We start from the raw sequence: 23,587 nt of genomic DNA on the forward strand, positions 1-23,587 counted from the left end.
ATAGAAGCGCTGCGCTGCATTATACATGTGCTGCGGGGGGGGGGTATATATTTAATGCGCCGGCGGGGGTATATATTAATGCGCTGGTGGGGGTCATATCTAATGCGCTGCTGGGGGGCTAGATATATAGGCTATATGTCTGCCTGCCCTGCAGCGCCATATATCTTGCCCCCCACAGCGCTTTTAATATAGATATTGCCCCCTGCTACTCACAATGTTCATTTTTTAAATCTCATTTTAAAGCCCTTATTGGCTCCTCAGTACCGACCATTCAGAGCTCCCCTCGGGGGATTAAAAAATGAAAGTTAAAACACACTGATACATCGCAGGGTTGTGGAGCATGCCGCCCGCTCCCCTGCTTAATAACTTTAGATCGCATCTGGTCTCAGAAGTGAAACCCAGTGATCAATCCCTCAGCCCATGTACTACAACCCCCATTATGGAACAGACTCTGTTCCATGATGGGGGTTAGTAGTACAAACACTAATGTAGCCTCCCCAGCTGTTTGCAGTCTCCTGCAGCCAGGGAATTACTACTCCCATCATGGAAACAAGTCTGTTCCATGATGGGAGCAGTAGTAGTCCCGGCTGTGGGAGTCTGTAGGCAGAGGTGTATCGACCATGAATGAAGGATAAGTAGCACCCCTTATGTCATCCGTTATTAAATGTCCGTTTTTACACAGAAAACGGACGTTTAATAACGGATGAATGCTCGTAGTGTGAAAGCAGCCTTACGTAGTTTTACAATGTCAACAGTTTTTTATAATTCTTTCAGTTCTGGGATGTTCCAGGTCTAACCATGGCTGTAACATTTCTGATGCATAACATCATTTTTTTCTTTCTCCTAGCAGAAGGTCTCCAGATTAATGCCATACACGTAACACAGCTGGAGAGGGATACTGTCCTCGTCTGCCTTGACCGTAAGTCTCAAAACTATCTTACACTAACTAGTAAGTAGATAAGTGACCATACATGTATTGCCACAATGTATACATGTTACCTGACTGCTGTTTTTTTTTTTTTTTTTTAGATTATGTAAAAATAGTCAACCTTCAGGGAAAACTTAAATCCAGTAAAAAGCTGGCCTCTGAGCTGAGCTTCAATTTTCAGGTCGAGTCTGTAGGTGAGTGATCATCATGGACTGGTGAACACATTCGTAGGCTGTCATACAACTTTCTAATACTTTTTGTATTTTCTCTCTTTTTTTTTTTTTTTCCAGTCTGCCTGCAGGACAGCGTTTTGGCTTTCTGGAAACATGGCATGCAGGGAAAAAACTTTAAATCCAATGAGGTGAGGCCTTTTATTTAATCTCATGCGTTTGTGTTTTAGCATGAATCATGATTCTTAGTTTAAAGGGGATATGCGGTGGAAAAAAAACGTATTTCCTATCCACAGGATAGGGGATAAGGGTCTGATCGTGGGGGTCCGACTGCTGAGACCCCGATATCTCCCGTTCGGGGCCCGGCTCTGCTTCTGTAATGAGCGAGCACGGAAGCTGGTCGAAACACGCCCCTCCATTCATCTCTACGTGAGAGGCAGAAACACACGAACGCTGTCTCTCCGCCTCTCCCATAGAGATGAATGGAGGGGGATTGTTTCGACCAGCTTCCGTGCTGGATACGACACACAAATTAGTACGAAAGCCGGGGCCCCATACGGGAGATCAGCTGTCAGAGAAGTGTTTTTCAACTGCGTGTTTTTGAAGCCGAAATGTGGCCAGTTTCGATATTAAAATGACACCTTTTTTGACCGCTTGAATATGCCATATTGGTTATGGTGCTAGATGGGGAGAAGCTGCATTATACAGCATTTCATTATGGAGGTTGTTTACAGGTTGTTTTACCTAACTTATGTAACTCCCATTCACTTTAATGGAATTTGCGTAATCAGCATAGGACTGCAAAATTCTACGAAATTCCCCTTTAAACCACTATGGGACTTAGAATATGTATAACCAGTCCATTCAACCATTATCTCCTCCTGACCACCTGTGGCAGCTACAACTAGGTCAGCGCGGTGATAGCTCGATCTCAAGATAGGTGCGAACCCACATCTATCAGACATTCATGTCACATCCTTTAGATTTGCCATAAATATTCCAGATGAGAAATACCCCCTTAAATTTATTGATCTATGTTTCTAAGTGGAGAAATCTTGCCAAGCTAATGTGAAAATATAGTTGTAAAAAATATAACATTTGTTATCCTAGCACGTTTTATCCTTTTTAAATTACTTTTGTTAACCATCTGTTTTTGTTTCTTGTTTAAAAGGTTACACAAGAGATATCTGATGAATCCAGAGTCTTCCGCCTCTTAGGTTCAGACAGGTAATATCATAGTCATTTGTCATATTTACAGTTTGGCGCAGTATCTAACAAAAGCATGTGATCAGTTCCAATTTCTGGGATTTTTATATTAATGGCTTTTTCTTAGGATAGGCCATCAATATCAAATAAGTAGCATTTAGTGGCACCCCCACCTGTAAGCTGATTTAAAGGGGTACTCCGTCCCCAAGACATCTTATCCCCTATCCAAAGGATAGGGGATAAGATGTCTGATCGCAATCTAGCATGCGGCACCCACCTGTAAGCACTGCAGGAAGCGCTGGAGGCTCTCAGTCTTATGCCTCCTGACCACGGGGTCAGAGTATCGGGACGTCACGACTCCGCTTCCGTGTGACGCCACGCCTTGCCCCCTCAATGCAAGTCTATGGAAGGGGGCCTGACGGATGTCATGCCCCCTACCATAGACTTGCATTGAGGAGGCGTGGCATCACAAGGGGGTGGAGTCATGATGCTCCGTCCCCGTGGTCTTATCCCCTATCATTCGGATAGGGGATAAGATGTCTTGGGGCCAGAGTACCCCTTTAAAGTCATCAAGCAAAAACCAAGCCTTTATACAGATCAACTGATGGGGGGAAAAAAAATTTCAAAATACGGTGACCTACAAAAACAATATTTTTTTGGGTGTTATGTAATAAACTATAAAAAATATGTAAATGTAGTATCGCCGTAATCATACCACCTTGCAGAGTAAAGTTAGCATGTAATTTATACCACAAGATCAATAAAAAAAAATCCCCGTGAAACACCTAAAGGGTAGATAACCTTCTTTAAATGTTATTCTGAATACTTTGAGGGGTGCAGTTTTTTAAATGGGTTGCTGCTAAACTTATAAACCTTCTAACATCCTAACAAAGTAAAATGACTTTTAACAAATGATGCCATCATATAGTAGACGTATTGTAGATTTGAATTAATTTATGTGGCTTGACTATTTCTCTTACAAGCAGAAAATGTAAAATCCAGAAAAATTGCAAATTTTTAAAATTTTTCACAGCATTTTGGAGATTTTTCACAAAAACGCTGAATGTGTTGACTAAAATTAACCACTCATATAAAGTCAATGGGGGAGATTTATCAAACGATTTAGACTGGTTTTTCCTGTCTAAATTTGTCGCACAGAAAGTCGCAGTCTAAATATGTGCGACTTTTCTGCGACTTTTGCTCTAGAGGATTTTTAGAACATGATGCATGCAAGTCTATTTAAAATGGAAATGCATTCGAAAATGCATTTGTGCTGAATTTATCAAGTGCGGCTTTTGTGCGACAAGTCGCATCTGCCCAAAATACGCTGAAATGTCAGACCATGTTGGAGCAGGTCTAAATGCAGTGTAAGCTGTAGACCCTGAAGTCTGAGCACAGAATTTATCAAGGGCTTGTGAGACCTTTGATAAATTAGGAGCACAATAGACAGGAGACTACCACATACGCTGGTCTATAAGCATACCCAGAATAGACTAGATTAGGAAATGTCCCCCAATATGTCACCAAAAATTGCTTGGACAAGTAAAAGCATTCTAAAGTTATCACATAAAGGGACACATGTCAGATTTAATAATGGGGCTTGGTCATTAAAGGGGTATTCCGGTGAAAAACATTTTTTTTTAATATCATCTGGCTCCAGAAAGTTAAACAGATTTGTAAATTATTTCTATTAAAAAAAAAATGTAATCCTTCCAGTACTTATCAGCTGCTGAAGTTGAGTTGTTCTTTTCTGTCTGACCACAGTGCTCTCTGCTGACACCTCTGTCCATGTCAGGAGCTGTCCAGAGCAGGAGAGGTTTGCTATGGGGATTTGCTCCTGCTCTGGACAGTTCCTGACATGGACAGAGGTTTCAGCAGAAAGCACTGTGGTCAGACAGAAAAGAACAACTCAACTTCAGCAGCTGAGAAGTACTGGTAGGATTAAGATATATATATTTTTTTTTATAGAAGTAATTTACAAATCTGTTTAACTTTCTGGAGCCAGTTGATATGAAAATAAAATGTTTTTCACTGTAATACCCTTTTAAGGTCAAAACAGGCCAAGGCGTGAAGGGGTGTGAACATATTAGCTGTTCCTCAGGGTTTAGGATCTCTTGTCCCCTTCCGTCCTAAGTTTTCAGATGCTGTATTCTAAGAGGACTCGGAACTCCCAGGTTGTCACCCATGATATGGGGCTATGTATGTTCTTTAGCCAATATACTCACTACCCCCAGCTATAATTCACAACGTGCACACATCTACTTACGGTTACTCCATCTCTTTACAGGGTCGTCGTCTTGGAAAGCAGGCCGACGCTGAACCCAACCGCTCACAGCAACCTGTACATCTTGGCCGGCCATGAGAACAGCTACTAGACTCTTTGCATGATACAAATGACATAGGAATTTCAATTCCATCATAAACTTTTCCTGTTTGGGACTTTTGACAAGTTTTGTGGCGACTTGTACTTTTTAGATCATATCTGTATTATTTGGTAGAATTCTTGTTTTTAACTTTTTTTTGTGCTGCTGGAAACAGCTAGCTCTCCTTTCACCACTATGTGGTGTTGGTTTTTATTCGGTTGCTTAATAAAAAGCTGTGACATTACGGCCCCTTTACCATCAGCTGAAGGGGGTGGATGGAGACAGAGGATTACCGTCTCTTTCAGAAAAGATAAAGGGGTGCCTTGATGTGTTTTTTTTTTTTCTTCCATTGCCTGAAGACATGCTAAAATCAGGTTGGATTTTTCTCTTAGGCATAATCTGTAGCTTTCACCTCAGTGCCTCTTACTTTTTTACCTTTAAAGGGGTACTCCGGCCCCAAGACATCTTATCCCCTATCCAAAGGATAGGGGATAAGATGTCTGATCGCGGGGGTCCCGCTGCCGGGGACCCCCCGCAATCTAGCATGCAGCACCCACCTGTAAGAACTGCAGGAAGCGCTGGATGCTATCAGTGTTATGCCTCCTGACCACGGGGAGAGTATCGTGATGTCACGACTCCACCCCCGTGTGACGTCACACCCCGCCCCCTCAATGCAAGTGTACGGGAAGGAGTGCAAGTCTACTGCAGGAAGCGCTGGAGGCTCTGAGTGTTATGCCTCCTGACCACGGGGACGGAGTATCGTGACGTCACGACTCCGCCCCCTCAATACAAGTCTATGGGAGGGGGCATAGACTTGCATTGAGGGGGCGGAGTCGTGACATCACGATACTCCGTCCCCGTGGTCAGGAGGCATAACACTCAGAGCCTCCAGCGCTTCCTGCAGTGCTTAAAAGTGGGTGCTGCATGCTAGATTGCGGGGGTCCCCAGCGGCAGGACCCCCGCGATCAGACCTCTTATCACCGATCCTTTGGATAGGGGATAAGATGTCTTGGGGCCGGAGTACCCCTTTAACAATTACATGTCTTCATGTGGGGCTCAGTCCACAACATTAATATAGCACTCCTACATGTGGATGAGATGTAACCAGGATGAATGACGTATGGATTGAGACCTTCAGTGCAGTCCCATAATGTTTCCCGTTTGTCAGATAGAAGATACAGTAATAGGAAATTCATTCATGTAGAAGTAACACTCCACATCACATATCCACAGTGCCTGGACCTGACTTTAGTGTTCAGGACCGAAAACTGTAAAATCTCTCCACGTTATTGGTGACAGACCCTTATAAGCTAGTTCTACACAAAGTAGTGTTTGTTTTTTATTTTTTTTGTCAAATACTTTCTGGAAGTCAGATATTGTCTGTAGGGGTCTGATCCTTGGGGGACCCTGTGCCATTCAGAGTAATGGAGACGAAGCGCAGCAGCCGTTCATTGTTGAAAATGGTGCAGTGGCACATGCATTTGGTTGTGTGGTGAATGGGCCTCCGCTGCAGTATCTGGCACAGCCACACTTGTATGTATAAAGCTGTTCCTGTATAAACAATGAAGAGGTTACAGCGCTTCATCTTCCTTCATTGTTCTGATCGGCAAATGTCTAGGTGCTTGGGCCTCTACCAAACCATTGCGAAATTATAGTTTTGTCCCCTCTATTGTGTAGTCTGGAGAGACATCTGTATGCTTTATACATTGATTGGTTATGTTGCTATTGCCAAATACCCCCTCAGGGTACGTTCACGTGCTGCAGTTCTTTTGCAGGAAATATGCAGTATCCTGCACCAAAACAAATCCATGTATCTAAAATGTGTTGCTGTACCCCTTTGGGCATGTTCACACACTGCGGATCTGCTGCAGATAAGTTGCAGGGAATGTGCAGTATTTCTGCACCAAAACAAATTTATATAAAATCATTTGCCGATCTGCTCCAGATCAGTTGCCTAAAATCCTCATACCTGAAGGCTGCGTTCACGTGTTGGAGAGCAGTAGTGCGGCTTGCCGCCGTTAATTGAGATGGTTTCACAGCAAGTACAGATGTAGCCCATGGTTTTTATGTCGTATCCCTGTAATCCCTATGAAAGTGCTGCAGTTCATGGTAAACCATGAGCCCTGCATCTGCAACCTGTGAACTCAGCCTTAAAGGGGTACTCCATCCCTAGACATCTTATCCCCTATGCAAGGATTTATGACTCACGATACAGGGATTGGCAGTTTGTGACATCGTGGCTCCACCCCCTCATGATGTCATGCCCCACCCCCTTAATGCAAGTCTATGGGAAGGGGCGTGACTGTTGCCATGCCCCCTCCCATAGACTTCCGTTAAGGCAGCAGGATGAGACGTCACGAGGGGGCGGAGCCATGATGTCACAAACCGCCTGGCCCCTGTCATCAGCCACGAAGCAAACTTGGCTCCGGAGAGATGATGACTCGGGGGGGCTGCAGGAGAGATCGCAGGGGTCCCGCTGCTAGGGTAGGGGATAGGACGTCTAGGGGCTGAGTACCCCTTTAAAGGACATCTGCAGGATCGAGGATAAGTGTCTGATCGCGGGGGGTCCGACCACTGGGACCCCCCGCGATCTCCCAAACGGGGCCCTGCATTGCTGCTCTATGTGAGCGGTTAATGCGCGTAGCGTCGACCTCTCTGAGGTTCACGGTACGCCCCCTCCACACACCCTACCCATACAGTTCTATGGGAGAGGCGAGGAGGCGCGAACCCTGCCTCCCCGCCTCTCCTATAGAGATACATAGAAGAGGCGTGTCACGCTGTGGCCGTCACGCCTCCTGCACGGGAGAGCCGGGGCCCCGTGCAGGAGATCGCGGGGGGGTCCAAGCACTCGGACCCCCGTGATCAATCACTTATCCCCTATCCTGTGGATAGGGCATAAGTTGTCTCTTTTGCTGCAGATGTCCTTTAATCTGTTCTCCTGGAATTATTCCACTCTATATCTAATTCCAGTATGTAACTCACTCTCCAGCTGTTGGGTATGCTGGGAGTTATAGTTTTCCATTAGCAACACGTTGAAGAAGACTGCCATAAACTGATCACGTTACTAGCTCTCTACCCTATAGCCTTCACTGCGACTGTTCTCTTTCTGTTACTTGGCTCTCTATAGCAGTGTTTCCCAACCAGGGTGCCTCCAGCTGTTGCAAAACTACAACTCTCAGCATGACCGGACAGCCAACGGCTGTCCGGTCATGCTGGGAGTTGTAGTTTTGCAAGAGCTGGAGGCACCCTGGTTGGGAAACACTGCTTTATAGCCTCTGCCATGATAAAGCACCACGGGGAGGGATGCACTGGTGCCAATCAGATGCCAACTTTTTCCTTGCCGAATAAGAGTTGCAATCAGATTGGCGGCCATGACCTTCTGTTCTTCACTATTTACTTTGCACCCCCCCCCTTAGTGATATCCTGGAAGATGTGCTAAATTCTCGCCATTTGCTAAGTAAGTGACACTACAGGTCATGCCTTTCCTTTATAGGGATTTAGAGCCGGATCTACCCTCTGTAAATTAGACCCTTTTATTCTTATTTATTAATCATTATCTGTGCTTGAGTGGGTAATATATCTGCTTGTCCATTGGATATGTTTGCAGCCGATTTTGTATTTTTAACTGTTGTATAGGGGAACTTTTTTTTTTTTAAATGTGTATTCAATTTTAGCGCTAGTGCCTTTATTATACAAAGCTGGATTCCGTTATGTACAGCGAATAGAAAAGTGAACCTGATAAAGAGGTATTCCAGGTAAAAACAGATTTGTAAATTACTTCTATAAAAAAAAAAATCTTAATCCTTAAAGGGGTTATCAAGGAAAAAACTTTTTTTTTATATATATATATATATATATCTCAACTGGCTACAGAAAGTTAAACAGATTAGTAAATTACTTCTATTAAAAAAATCTTAATCCTTTCATTACTTATGAGCTGCTGCAGTTGAGGTGTTCTTTTCTGTCTGATGGCACATGTCTCAGGAACCGCCCAGTTTAGAAGCAAATCCCCATAGCAAACCTCTTCTCCTCTGTGCAGTTCCCGAGACAAGCAGAGATGTCAGTAGAGAGCACTGTTGCCAGACAGAAAACAACAACTCAACTTCAGCATCTGATAAATATTGAAAGGATTAAGATTTTTTAATAGAAGTCATTTACAAATCTGCTTAACTTTCTGGAGCCAGTTGATATAAAATAAAAAATTGTTTTTTTCCTGGAATATCCCTTTAATACTTCCAATAATTATCAGCTGCTGAAGTTGAGTTGTTCTTTTCTGTCTGACCACAGTGCTCGCTGCTGACATCTCTGCTCGTCTCGGGAACTGCACAGAGTAGAAGAGGTTTGCTATGGTAATTACTTGTAGATGCTTCTACTCTGGACAGTTCATCAGAGAGCACTTAGACAGAAAAGAGCAACTCAACTTCAGCAGCTCATAAGTACTGAAAGGATTAAGATTTTTTAATAGAAGTAATTTACAAATCTGTTTAGCTTTCTGGAGCCAGTTGAGATATATATATATATATCTATATATATATATATATCTATATATCTATATATATATATATCTATATATATATATATATATCTATATATCTATATATATATATATCTATATATATATATATATATCTATATATCTATATATATATATCTATATATATATATATATCTATATATATATATCTATATATATATATATATCTATATATATATATATATCTATATATATATATATCTATATATATATATATCTATATATAAATATATATAGATATATATATATTAGAGAGAGAGAGAGCTTTTTCCTGGATAACCCCTTTAAGTGGGGGCTGTGCAAAAAGACCTGATAAAATGCGGTTACGCCCTAAAGCCAGGTCTGGGTTCTGTTATCACAGCTCCAATAGAGAACGGTGGTCCGGAATTCACAGCTAAGTGTAGGTTATATTTTATTACAATTCAACTTCTTGAGGGAAAAGAGGGTCCTGGTAATCCTTGTTTTATGTGCTAAATCTATTAATCATTTGGCCTTCCTAATCTGTGCATCCTCCTATTTTAGGAATAACCTTTGTATTAATACTAGAGGCCAATACTGCAATGTGGGTTATGTACCTTTTTATTGCCGCCAAGGAAGAGTCTTGAGCACTCGCCACCTACGGGACGCAGAGTTTATTATAATTCAACAATCACACAAAGTGCTTGTACCAAAGGAGTCAGAGCATTTGTATTTCTTTATATTTGGGATTTTTGTCGTTTTGTTTTTTTAACCCATGGACTATAACATTTATGGGGAATGGGATTATTTTTTTCATTTTCTCCCTGTATGAAAACAAGAAATTACCAAAGGCTTTTTCCTCATCTGTAATATCTCCATTGTTCTGTTTGTTGCCAAGGAATCTTCATCATGCATTACGTGTATTGAGATTTTCCTAAGTGGGGAAAAAAAAAACATTTAATAAACTGTGCTAATATTTAGTTTGGTGTCATTTAAGTTTTCTTTAGAACTAGAAATTCTCACACTCAGGTTTTTAGATGGGTATAAAAAGAGGAGACGTCCCAATCTCTCCTTTGTGTGTCTCCTCCGATTTTTATCCATTTCTTACTTTGGAAAATAAGATACTATGACTATAATCAGTGTTTTCCAAGCTGTGTGCCTCCAGCTGTTGCAAAACTACAACCCCCAACATGCCTGGACAGCCTTTGGCTGTCCAGGCATGCTGGGTGTTGTAGTTTTGCAACTGCTGGAGGCACACTGCTTGGAAAACACTGGAAAATAAGATACTATGACTATAATCAGTGTTTTCCAAGCAGGGTGCCTCCAGCTGTTGCAAAACTACAACCCCCAACATGCCTGGACAGCCTTTCTGAGCTGTTGCAAAACTACAACCCCAGCATGCTTGGACAGCCTTTGGCTGTCCATGCATGCTGGGCGTTGTAGTTTTGCAACATAGTTTTGGAAAATAAGATACTATGACTATAATCGGTGTTTTCCAACCTGGGTGCCTCCAGCTGTTGCAAAACTACAACACCCAGCATGGGGTTGTAGTTTTGCAACAGCTAGGAAAGGCTGTCCAGGCATGTTGGGGGTTGTAGTTTTGCAACAGCTGGAGGCACACTGCTTGGAAACCACTGGGCTATATCATACTCCACTGCAGGTCACCAAGGAGTTGTACAGCCTGTTCCTGGCTTTTACTTCTCTAGCCAGCAGGAGGCATTGTTTGCTTACAGTTGCAATTGTATACATCCTGGATATAGTATTAAATTCCATTGATTCGAATGTAAAAGCCATGTGGATAACCAACTTAAAGGAGTAGTCCAGTCCTGAAAAACTTAAGTTTCAGATAGCGGGGGGGGGGGGGGGGGAGGTCTGACTGCTGGGACCCCCGTGATCTGTATGGGGCCTTGGCTCTCCGGCCCAATAGCGTGTTGACCACCGCACGAAGCGGCGGCCGACACGTCCCGCCCTCAATACATCGCTATGGCAGAGCAGGAGATTGCCGAAGACAGCGCTCCGGCTTTGCCATAGAGTTGTATTGAGGGGGCGTGTCAGCTGCTGCTTTGTGCGGTGGTCAACACGCCCCTCTCCCGCAGGCTGCCGGAGCCCCGTACTGGAGATTGCGAGGGGGTCCCTGCGGTCGGACCCCGGCGATCTGAAACTTGCCCCCTATCCTTAGGATAGGGGGATAAGTTTTTCAGGACTGGACTAGTCCTTTAACCTACAGCTAGTGCAAACATAGGAGGGTAGGACATACCACATGGTAAATCTCCTGTAGATTATTTATGGAGCGTACTCATTCCAATGTTAGGCCCTATTCGCACTACGGAAATTCCTGGCGGATTCTGCTTACAGCACCCTTCCATTGATTTCAATTTCGCAGCTGTAAATTCACACAAAATTGTATGGATTTTACTGCGGATATGTGGACTCTTATGCTAATATTTAAAAATAGAGATAAAAAGGGGAGATTTATCCAACCTTAGTAGTTGCCGAAGTAGTTGCTCATAGCGCCTAAAAAGATCCCTTCTTTACTTTTTAAAAAAGGCCTCTGAAAAATGAAAGCTGGGACATTGGAATCCAATTCTTTGTCGGAGGTTCCTTTTACGAAACCTTTGATGTGTGAATAGAGCAGGGGAACTCCCATTGACCTTAGCGGAAGGCTGCTGCAAGTGGAATCCTCACGGAACCTCTGTAGTGTGAATGGGGCCTACCCCATGAGCTTGACTGCATCAAGCAACTTTCTGTGTATTGTAACATGTTCTAGCCGCAGGTGCAAAATTGTTTATAGCTTAAAGGAATAACTGTAGTGCAAAATAACTTATCCCCTATCTGAAGGATAGGGGATAAGTAATAGATGGCGGGGGGGGGGGGGGGGGCCCAACCGCTAGGACCCCCACGATCTCCTGTATGGGGCCCCCGGCAGTCAGCAGAAAGGGGACGTGTCCTTCCCCGCATGACGAGGCGGCCGACAGACCCCCATATGTATCCCACAGAGATAAATGGAGGGGGCGTGTCAGCCGCTGCGTCATGCAGGGACAGAACGCTCCCTTCCTGCGGACTGCCGGGGCCCCGTATAGACCCCCCCCCCCCCCCCCTGGCGATCTATTACTTCAGATAGGAGTTAAGTTATGCACAACAGTATTACTTTACTAAAAAAATATATATTATTATTTTTTTCTCATATAATACATGCAATAATAATAAATATTTATAAGCTGTGTTCAATATGTGCGTTTTAGCATGCACTTTGTTATAATTGGTGAGCTCCCATGTCTCTCAACATGTTAAAAATGCCCAGTATGAAGAGAATAAGTGATCATTTCATTACATTGGCACCTACCAAGGGTGGAATATTTTTGGCAGCAAGTGCCTACTTGCCAACATTTTGGTGGGAAAATTCAGTAAACTGAACCACAAAAAGGATGCGTTTGGTCAGCCTTTGCTTTAAAGGAGATCTGCAGCGGTATATAACGTTTCCCCTATCTGCAGGCTAGGGGATAACTGTTTGATCATAGGGGGGGTCCGACCGCTGGGACCCCTCGTGATCTCCCATACGGGGATCCGACACTGCCGGATCCCCTTGACCTTGCTAAGAGGTCGACAGTCACACCCCCTCCATTCTGCATCTCCGCCTCTCCTATAGATATACATGGAGGCGGCGTGTCGGCTGCGGAGTAATGCTGTGGTCTACACACTTTCTACATGGGGAAGGCCGCAGCAGACCCGGAGCCCCGTACAGGAGATCGCAGGGGGGGCACCAGTGGTCAGATCCCCCACGATCAAATCTTATCCCCCGTGCGGATAGATAACACTGGTTATGATATATCTTTTTGGTGTTTTTTTAGATCCCTTTGTCATGCCCCCCCCCCCCAAAAAAAAAAAAAAAACACACTGTACCCAGTTTGCATGTGGGTGGTCACATTCTTGGTGGCATGTCGTGATGCAAGTGCGTCAATGGTTGCTAGCAGTCCAAGGTGCGAAAAGTTATTTTTGAACATTTCCTTTTTACAATATAAATACATAGGGGGCAATGTGCGGGTCTATATATTGCAGGTAATGACATCACGTCAGCGCTGTTTGGGTCCTTTGCAGTCGCCATAGGGACAAGTTCCTCACAAACATCATTAATCGCTTCCTGAACGTACGACACACAAGACTTGTGGGATTTGTGTCCTTATTAGTTAAGCTCCAGGAGACAGAGCCGTATTGGTAATTGGAGTAATTTCCTCACTGCAATCTGTGAACAAGCAGACGTGGCCGGGCTCTAATGAATGACATATTCCAAGTAATTATAGGGACAAAAGAAAAAAATTATTAGTATAATGAGCGAAGAGAATCAAAGGGTCATGGAAACCTGAAGAAACTGCAATACATCCAATGGCACCTAAAGGTCGCTATATAGGTGGCCACTAGAGATGAGCAAACTTACAATAAATTCGATTTGTCACGAACTTCTCGGCTCGGCAGTTGATGACTTATCCTGCATAAATTAGTTCAGCTTTCAGGTGCTCCCGTGGGCTGGAAAAGGTGGATACAGTCCTAGGAGACTCTTTCCTTGGACTGTATCCACCTTTTCCAGCCCACCGGAGCACCTGAAAGCTGAACTAATTTATGCAGGATAAGTCATCAACTGCCGAGCCGAGAAGTTTGTGACAAATCGAATTTACTAAGTTCGCTCATCTCTAGGGGCCACTTACGTCTATGGCTCTACCCATAAAAAGTGGAAAAATGGCCAATGAGTCTTTGAAAGTTGGGCGACAGTATGGCGGCCATTACAGATACATAGACTTAAGGGCCTCATACAAGACAGGCTGATTGGCTAACATGTATTCTGTAGGGGGAAAGAAGGGTCGGACGTGTTGGATTTCAACAGCTTGATTCTTTTGTTCTTAGAGTGATAAGCTGCAGCCTTATCCTTAGAATAGGGGATATGTTTTTCAGGACTGGACTTCTTTAAGTTTAGTTTGTTTTCATTAAGCGTTTCGTTCCTTCCCTTTTCTTTATCAACCTCATTCGTTATTCAAAACTATTTTTAGTTCTGGAGTAAAATTATCATTTTGGTCCAATTTGGCATTCGTAAAGTTACAATGGGGGAGATTTATGGAAATCTGTGCAGAGGAAAAGTGTAGCAGTTGCCCATAGTAAACAGTCAGATCGCTGCTTTTATTTTTCAGAGGGATTTTTAAAAATTAAAGTAGTAATCTGATTGCTACGGGCAAATGTTCTACTTTTCCTCTGCACAGGTTTAGATAAATCTTTCCCAACTTCTCCTAAACATAAAAAACACTCTCTTTGTCTGCAATCTGACCCCAGAGAAACACAAGAGGGGTAAGCTCATTGGCCAAATAAGATACACATGATAGTAATGCTGTCCATCCAAAAAACTAATCGATTAAATCCGACTGCATTTTCATCATGCTCAGCAGAAATGTAACAAACATCTTCGACTGCATTCTTTATTAGGCTGCCTTCACATCTCGTTTTTACACTACGGGTGCCGGACCCGGCTGGAGGAGGGGCAAACCGGGCTCTCCTGTACCCCAGCCGGACCAGCTCTGAACTCCATTTACTTTAATGAGTCGACCGGAGTCAAACGGTGACTCCGGTCGGCTAATTTTTGACCCGTATCCAGTTTTGTGACCAGACCTAAAACCTTAGTATACTACAGTTTTAGGTCCAGTCACAAAACTGGATACGGGTCAAAAATGAGCCGACCGGAGTCACTGTTTGACTCCGGTCGGCTCATTAAAATAAATGGAGTTCAGAGCTGGTCCGGCTGGGGTACGGGAGAGCCTGGTTTGCCCCTCCCCCAGCCGGGATCCGGCACCCGTAGTGTAAAAACGAGATGTGAATGCAGTCTTACACAGTTTTGTTTTGCATCATTCGGATTTTTATCCTTTCATGCTTCTGATTCATCTGTTTTGACCGAATATATGATTTTTATGAAATTCATATATATATGAAAATTAACGGAAAATCAATTTGTTATTAAAAGAATTGCACTTATTGAATGTTTATAAAGGAATTAAGGTAGACAACTATGGCAGGAGTAGGAGTACTTTTAGACAAGCAAACAGTTAGGGTGGGTTCACACTACGTTTTCTCCCATACGGGAGCGCATACGGCAGGGGGGAGCTAAAACCTCGCGCTCCCGTATGTGACCGTATGCACTCCCGTATGTCATTCATTTCAATGAGCCGACCGGAGTGAAACGTTCGGTCCGGTCGGCTCATTTTTGCGCCGTATGCGCTTTTACAACCGGACCTAAAACCGTGGTTGACCACAGTTTTAGGTCCGGTTGTAAAAGCGCATACGGCGCAAAAATTAGCCGACCGGACCGAACGTTTCACTCCGGTCGGCTCATTGAAATGAATGACATACGGGAGCGCATACGGTCACATACGGGAGCGCGAGGTTTTAGCTCCCCCCTGCCGTATGCGCTCCCGTATGGGAGAAAACGTAGTGTGAACCCAGCCTTACATAGTTGATAAGGTTGGAAATAGACAAAGGGTCCCTCAAACCCAACCTTACTGTGATCCAGAAGAAGGCAAAAACCTGCTAAGATCCGGACACCAACTGCCCCATAAATTGTGGATGTAAAATAAAGTACATAGGGGAAGATTTATCAAAACCTGCGTAGAGGAAAAGTTGACCAGTTGCCCATAGCAAAAAATGTGATCACTTCTTTTATTGTTAAAAATGCTTTTCTAAAATGAAAGACGCAATCTGATTTGTCACTATGGTCAACTAGTCAACTTTTTCTATATACGGGTTTTGATAAATTGCTAATAAATCAATTTAATGCAATAGTAATGTATTGAATTGAATACACATTTGAATGATTGGTTGCATGGTTACAGAAGTCCTCTAGGGTGATTTAAAAAGTGTAAAAAAAAAAAAGGAAAGTAGTGTTTGTTTGTTTTTTATATAAAAAATTCCCAACATAATAAATTCTAATCACCCCCCCCCCCCTTTTTTCCTATTTAAAAAAAAAATAAATGCTAAAAAAAATCCATAAACATTTGGTATCACCATGTGTGGAAATGTCCAATCTATGAAAATATAGCATTAATGGCAAATGACATAAGCATTAAAAAATGCCAAATGCCAAAATTGCAGTTTTGGTGATTTTGATCACCGCAACCCACAAAATTATTCCCAATTGGTGCTGATAAAAATTACAGAGCATGGTGTGTAAAAAAGTAATAGGGGGTCAGAAAATAGCAATTTGAGCTAGTACTGTATAATTTTTTTAAAGTTTATAATTGTTTTAAGAGTAGAGACAAGACGAAAACTATACAAATTGGGTATTGTTGTGATCGTACCAACCTAAAAAAATATAACGTCACATTTACTACACAGAGAACAGCATAAATACAGTGACCCCCCCGACCTACGATGGCCCCGACATACGATAATTTCAACATGCGATGGCCTCTCAGAGGCAGCATCAACATACGATGCTTTTGTATGTCGGGGCCATCGCATAAACGGCTATCCGGCAGCGCAGACTTCTTCAGCTGCCGCCGAATAGCCGTTTACGGTGCCCCGTGTGGTCCGCTGACGATCACTTACCTGTCCTCGGGGCTCCGGCGCGTCCTCTTCGGGATCCCCTGCATCGTCGGCGCTCTCCATCATCGTCATCACGACGCTGCGCACGCCGTCCCGTCATCCAATAGGAGCGGCGTGCGTAGCGACGTGATGGCGGCGACGGAGAGCGAGGATGCCGGGGAAGCAGATTCCTTGCCGGAGCATCGGGGACACCCCGGGGACGCGGCGACAGTGATGGACGGCGACATCCCGGGCAGTGGTGACGGTCCGGAGCGGCGGGGACAGGTGAGTACAACTTCCTCTAACAGTGGTCTTCAACCTGCGGATCTCCAGATGTTGCAAAACTACAACACCCAGCATGCCCGGACAGCCAACGGCTGTCCGGGCATGCTGGGTGTTGTAGTTTTGCAACATCTGGAGGTCCGCAGGTTGTAGACCACTGTCCTATACTTTACATTGCACGGATCCCTCAACATGCGATGGTTTCAACAAACGATGGTCCGTTTCGAACAGATTACCATCGTATGTTGAGGGACCACTGTACTGTTTTGCTGTATATTTTATGGTGAAATGAAGGACGCCCTTACATAGTACAATTGTTCCTGCAAAAAACAAGTCCTCATATGGCTCACAAAAGCTTTATGACTCCTAGGCTGGGTTCACATCTACGCTTGCGCTCCATTCAGAAGATTCGTCACAGACTCCAATTGTGACAAAACAAACTGAGCCGGACGGTCTGTGGCAGAAAGACGCCAACCGGTCCCGACAGATCCAATTGATTTTAATGGGATCTGTCTGGTGTCTGTTTACTAGCAGGATTTGAGCGCTCATGCTATTTTGATGGATTCGGCTAACAGAGCTCTGATGCACATGTGAACCTAGCCTTAGGGGGATAAAAAAAAAATACTGCTAGCCTGTAATGGATTACAAAGTGTCATGTACTTTGTAAGGACATTATTCATTTTACCATAACATATACTGCAAAACTTTATTTATGCTGTTCTCTGTGTGGCCCACGTGTTATATTCCTCAGGTTGGTGCAATCACAATACCCAATTTGTATAGTTTTGTCTTGTTTCACTATAAGGGCAGGGTCACACAAAGCGCATCTGCAGCGTATTTCACACTGCGGATGTGCCGATGGCAGTCACAGAGGGACTGTAGAGAGAGCTCCCTGCTGCGGCTGGGTAGCTCTTTATGTTGTATGTTCGCTCTGCAGTCCCTTTGTGCCATTGGTGCATCCACAGCGTCAAATACACTGCGGGTGCGCCTTGTGTGCCCCTTCCCTAACTGCTTTTGTGCTCTGACCTGTTTAAGGTCTGTTCGGCCCCCGGAAAAATTGAAAAGAAAACCGCAATTTAGCAAATTTTGGAAGGTTTGGTTTTCATGCTGTACACTTTATGGTAAAAATGACATGTTTTCTTCATTCTGTGGGTCAATACGATTGAAATTATACTCATAGTTACATATTTTCTATTATTGTACCGCTTTAAAAAAAAATCTCACACTTTTTTAACAAAATTTGGATGTTTAAAATCAATCTATTTTGACCATTCCCATTTTATCGTATACAGGGCTTAATGATGGCTAATTTTTTGCGTTGTGATCTGTACTTTTTATAGGTATCACTTATGTGTATATGTAACTTTTAATCGCTTTTTATAGTATTTCAGTATGCTCGCGGGTACCCTCCATGCGTAAATTTGCGCGGATGGGTACCCCGCGAACAAAATAAGTCATAAAATGACTTATAATGGTGTGTGCTTACCTTTATACTAATACCTTTATACTAATGCAATACTTAATCCACCTTGTGCAATTATTCCCCCCTCCCTCTGATCCCCTTTAGCCATTATTATCCGATATGGCAAAAGAGGATCAGAGGGAGGGGGGAATAATTGGACAAGGGGATAAAGATGAAGGGGGGGGGGGGGGGGATAATGGCACAAGGGGATTAAAATGAAGGGGGGAATAATGGCACAAGGGAATTAAAATGGGAGGGAGAGGGGGGGTATAATGGCACAAGGGAATTAAAATGGGAGGGAGAGGGGGGGGGGGGGGTATAATGGCACAGGGGATTAAGATGGAGGGGGCTAATCATTACCCCCCCCCCCCCCCCCCCCCACCACCTTAGTTTACTACGGTTTTAGGTCCGGTCCAAAACCGCATACGGGTCAAAACTGAGCCGACCGGAGTCACCTTTTGACTACGGTCGGATCATTAAAGTAAATGGAGTCACAGGCTGATCTGGCCGGGGTACGGGAGTGCCGATTTGCCCCTCCCCGCCAGATCCAGCACCCGTATGCACCTGAAGCTGGTCAGGGAATGAGGTGATTGTGGGGTGATTGTGGGGGATCTCAGCACAATTTTTAACCAGTGGAGAGTCAATGCATACGGTTTTCAATACGGTTCCGTACAGTTTACACGTAAACGTACACGGGAATTGTATTGCAAAAACATGGTGTGAATGTTATTTATTGTTTTATTTCACACAGCCCTGTGTAAAATAACAACACCCCGCAGCAGCAGTCTGTCAGAGACCGTCCATCACCTCAGCTGTCTCAGCTCTGACAGACGACAACCCGCTCCTCACTGTGGAATGCTTCCCTTGTGGCGGGAGCAGGACGGCGCCCGCTGATTGGCTGGGCCGGCAGGGGGCGGGGATTGTGTTGCTACGGAGACGGCCGTGCAGGGTACAGTACTGTGCTGTCAGTGAGCGGTCAGTGTATATCGGAGAAGTCTCCGGAGCCGTGTTGTGAGGTAAGTGCTGTGGGCCGGTGTGAGGACCGGACTGTACTGATGGCACCGGGCCGGGTCAGGTTACTTACATGTTATGACTGTACCAAAGCACCTAGTGTGTACTGTGCCGTATGTGCGGTATTCCGGGAGCTGAACTTCTATGCCTGTTATAATGATAATAAAACTGATGTTCTATGGAGGTAATTTGAGGTGACGGTATATTACGGCGATACCGGATAACCCATAAGTGTATACGGCAGTGTTTTCCACCCAGGTTGCCCACAGCTGTTGTAAAACTACAACTCCCAGCATGCCCGGACAGCCTTCGGCTGTCCGGGCATGCTGGGAGTTGTAGTTTTACAACACCTGGGGGCATCCTGGTTGGGAAACACTGTATTACAGCAATGTTCCTCAACCAGTGAGCCTCCAGCTGTTGCAGAACTACAATTCTCAGCAGCCATGCTGGGAGTTGTAGTTTTGCAACAGCTGGAGGCACACTGGTTGGGAAACACTAGGAGGCTTCATTTTATATGGATATACCTTTTAAATTGTATGTATACGTTACATGTACAGCTATATGTTTTTCCCTGTAAAGTTGCAGAATTCAAACATTGATACTATTAAAGACTTAATGTAAAAAAATAAATAAATAATTAAAAAAAACATTAAACATACGGAAATGTGAAGCTTTAGGTTTCCCATTGACTTTTAATTTTAAAAATAAATTAATAATTGAAAAAGAAAACATACATTAGGTATAGGCTTTTCATGAATGACAGGAAATCATGGAGTGCTACGCTGTTACATCAAATAATAATAATAATAATAATATATACAGATGTGAAGAAGGTAAAAACAGAGACGCTTTACTAATTAAAGTTTTCCGGTCATAATAAATAGAAAAAAAATTAGACATGTCTGAAGTTTGGATCGGTTGTGGGGTCAGTGCTGACTGAGATCCCCTCAATCCCTGACCAGCTTCTCTGAATGGCCCCATGGGGCCCCAGGACAGAGAGCGCGTTTTTTTTCTGGCTTTTCCTGCTGATCGGTGTGGGTCACAGCATTCAGACCCCGACCGATCAAAACTTTTGACATAATCAAAATATAATTTTTTATTTTATTAGATTTTTTTTATGACTCCCATACTTTATCTTAGGGCTATGGCCGACATTTATCATTGTCTTTAGACTGTTTTTGTGTCTACAAAAGGCGCAAGCGGGGTTTATTTGCGCCTTTTCTGCTGATTCTGAGTTGCAATCCACTGATTTTGGCAATACACATGATATAAAAGGGTTTTATGAACTGCGCCTTTTTGTAAAAAGGCGCAAAAAAAAAGGGGCAAAGCCACTGAAAAGTCGCTAAAACTACACCAGCCCAGACTTAGCTTAGCTTTTTGGTTTATGTCAAGAGAGGAATTTCAGAAAATGTGACCTGCACAAAATTTATCAAATGCTCTTTGACCATTTTAATACATTTGGCGCTCTTACACATTACAGCACACACTAAAAAGGTGTCGAAAAATGCTTCACTTACACCTACAATGATAAATTCCGGCCTATGTTCCTGCATAGGGATTTATCATCCCCTTTTGTGCAAAGTTGCAATTTGTGCAACATTGGGGGGGGGGGGGTCATTCATCATGCATTATGTTTACCCATTTTTTCATCTATATTTGGGGCTATTTTGGTTCGTGTCCTTTTTTTTTTTTTTTTTTTTTGTTTGTTGCTCCTACACTTTACCAGCACACAAAAAAAAAGGTGTAGAAAAATGCTTCACTTACACCTATAATGATGAATGCCCCCCATTAGGTGTAACTGAAGCATTTTTCTACATTTTTTTTTTTTTTTTTTGTGTGTGTGCCAGTAATGTGTAGGAGCAGGTCACATTTTTCTGAAATTTCACTCTTCACATACACCAAAAAGCTAGTCTGGGCTGGTGTAGCTTAGAGACTTTTTGGTGGTTTTGTGCCTTTTCACAAAATGGCACAGTTCATAAAACCCGTCCATATTATGCATATTGCCAAAATCAGTGGATTACAACTCAAAATCAGCAGAAATGTGTAAACCAAAAGGCACAAAAAAAAAAAAGGACACTTGCGCCAAAATAGCATCAAATATAGACTGGCGGGGGGGGGGGAGGGTAAACATAATAATAATGCTGGCCCATTTTTGTGTGCAAAAAAATAAATAAAAAAAATGCAATTTTTACTCGTTAGTGGTCTTCTTTTTAGGCCCCTTTTCACACTACAAGTATCATCTTGCTTTTTTACTGCCGTTATTTTACAATAACGTATGAAAAAAATATGGATGCCATAACTGGTAATAACGGAATGGTAATGCCTTACAATAGCACCATATGGCAGCATATGGATTGTTTAGGAGTCTGCGGTATTGCAGGGGCTCCTGTGCTTGGTCCTTGATGCATCTGGTTTGGTCTTGGCATCGCAGGTAACTTTCCTGATGTAGACAGCACAATTTCCACTTACTAGTTTGAAGTAAATAGAAATCTGTTAAAAATTGACATTTCCCTGGCATTGCTGCGTAGTAAAGGACGCGTCTTGCATTCTGCATAACATCTAGTAAATCATTTCATGTATTGGCTGCAGATGTTTTGTGGATAAGAAAGTGAAAGATTAATAAATCAATGTGGAGTCTGTATAATGGAGTACAATCGGGTATACAGTATTTATCATTTTTACCTGTTGTCAGTTTCTTTTTACCCGTTTTTGTTTTTACTTTGGTTTTTACGGACGTACGCCAAATTTATCATTTGACGTATGTCCTTTAGTAACTTTGGCGCATACCCTATTCTACCTTTTTGGTATGTGTGTTTTCCATGTCAGAATATTGTTGGTAATGATTTGCGCCAAACATTCATCAAAAAACAGGCAAATTAGCGCCAAAATACAATTGGTGCAAATGATAAATTACTGACCACTGCAAAAATCATACACATGACCGTCAAAATCCTAGCAAGTTTACAAAATGACAGTGGAGAGAATGCACCAAACTTTGGCCCAAAAAAAAACACTGTGCCAAAAACATATGCAATAAAAGACCCATAAATCCGTTGATAAATACCCCCCAATATAGCTAGGTAATTTCCTGTCTGTTATTACTTATGGCTGTTGAAATTTTTCTGTCGTTGCTATATAGAAGAATGTTGAAATATTTATTATTATTATTTTGGTATTATTCTGTTATTGTAGCATATTATTTGTGATTTTTAGGGTACAGAGAAGTGGTCTCCAATCTGTGACTGCCCTGCATGGTCACCAGATGAAAGTCACCTAGAGAATGCAGGAATCTTTTGTTAAAGGAGTACTCCGGCGCGCACTTTTTTTCTTTTATCCCGTCCGGGCTGCAAAATAAAAGAAAACGCACTTTCTCTTACCTGCCAACGAGCCCCCGGTGCTCCGGTACAGGTGTTCGGTCCCCGGGCTGTATTCTTCTTACTTCCTGTTAGCCCGGAACGTCACACGGAGCTTCAGCCTATCACCGGCTGAGGCGGGACATCGCTGCGGCCGGTGATAGGCTGAAGCATCGTGTGACGTTCTGGGCTAACAGGAAGTAAGAAGAATACAGCCCGGGGACCGAACACCTGTACCGGAGTGTACCGGAGCTCCGGGGGCTCGTTGGCAGGTAAGAGAAAGTTTTTGTTATCTATTATTTTGCAGCCAGGATGGGATAAAAGGAAAAAAGTGCGCGCAGGAGTACTCCTTTAAGTCCGGTTTGGATTTCTTCCAGATTTTCATTCATGGTGATCGCTTGGCTTTGGGTTTGGCGGACAATGACGGACGACTCTTTGTTAGATTGATACAGTGCAGGTTTCCGGTAATGGTATACAATGTGAAAATGGACAGCGCAGTCTGATTCACTGATGGGGATGTTTGCCAAAGATTAGTAGTGACAGGTGAAAGGGGTAATGGGGGGGAAAAAAAGGGTGCAGATCACTTAGTATCCTATGTTGGGGTAGGGTCACACATGCCGTGTTTTGTATTTTTCTATCCATTGAAGTAAATGTAGGAAAATCAGCTGCATGTTTTGCTACCCATTGGTAGGAAAATAAGCAGCAAAATATGGCACGTGTTATTCTACCCGAAGAAGAAAAGTACTCTATAGTGGGGATACAAAAA

The 23,587-nt window shown here is 43.3% G+C and overlaps 2 protein-coding genes across 9 annotated transcripts in view; both read left to right on the forward strand.

Annotated features, from left to right (window-relative positions):
- MAP4K5 (mitogen-activated protein kinase kinase kinase kinase 5) overlaps positions 1 to 5,025 on the forward strand; it is a 108,110-nt gene extending 103,085 nt beyond the window's left edge. For 3 of the 7 annotated variants that reach the window (XM_056546649.1, XM_056546650.1, XM_056546654.1), the window contains 5 exons: positions 848 to 919; positions 1,030 to 1,122; positions 1,219 to 1,289; positions 2,270 to 2,325; positions 4,592 to 5,023. In XM_056546649.1, the coding sequence (XP_056402624.1) occupies positions 848 to 919; positions 1,030 to 1,122; positions 1,219 to 1,289; positions 2,270 to 2,325; positions 4,592 to 4,679 (380 nt within the window). In that variant the 3' untranslated portion in view covers positions 4,680 to 5,023. Of the gene's footprint in view, positions 1 to 847; positions 920 to 1,029; positions 1,123 to 1,218; positions 1,290 to 2,269; positions 2,326 to 4,591 lie in introns of all 7 variants that reach the window. The other 4 variants (XM_056546652.1, XM_056546653.1, XM_056546651.1 and 1 more) reach the window with 3 other exon arrangements.
- Positions 5,026 to 19,374: 14,349 nt separating this feature from the next.
- CDKL1 (cyclin dependent kinase like 1) overlaps positions 19,375 to 23,587 on the forward strand; it is a 42,776-nt gene continuing 38,563 nt past the window's right edge. The window contains exon 1 of one of the 2 annotated variants that reach the window (XM_056546658.1): positions 19,375 to 19,473. The gene's annotated coding sequence lies outside the window, so the exon portion shown is untranslated. Of the gene's footprint in view, positions 19,474 to 19,506; positions 19,528 to 23,587 lie in introns of those variants that run through there. The other variant, XM_056546659.1, reaches the window with a different exon arrangement.

The sequence above is a fragment of the Hyla sarda genome, chromosome 11, assembly GCF_029499605.1.
Source record: "Hyla sarda isolate aHylSar1 chromosome 11, aHylSar1.hap1, whole genome shotgun sequence".
Taxonomy (NCBI): Eukaryota; Metazoa; Chordata; class Amphibia; order Anura; family Hylidae; genus Hyla; species Hyla sarda.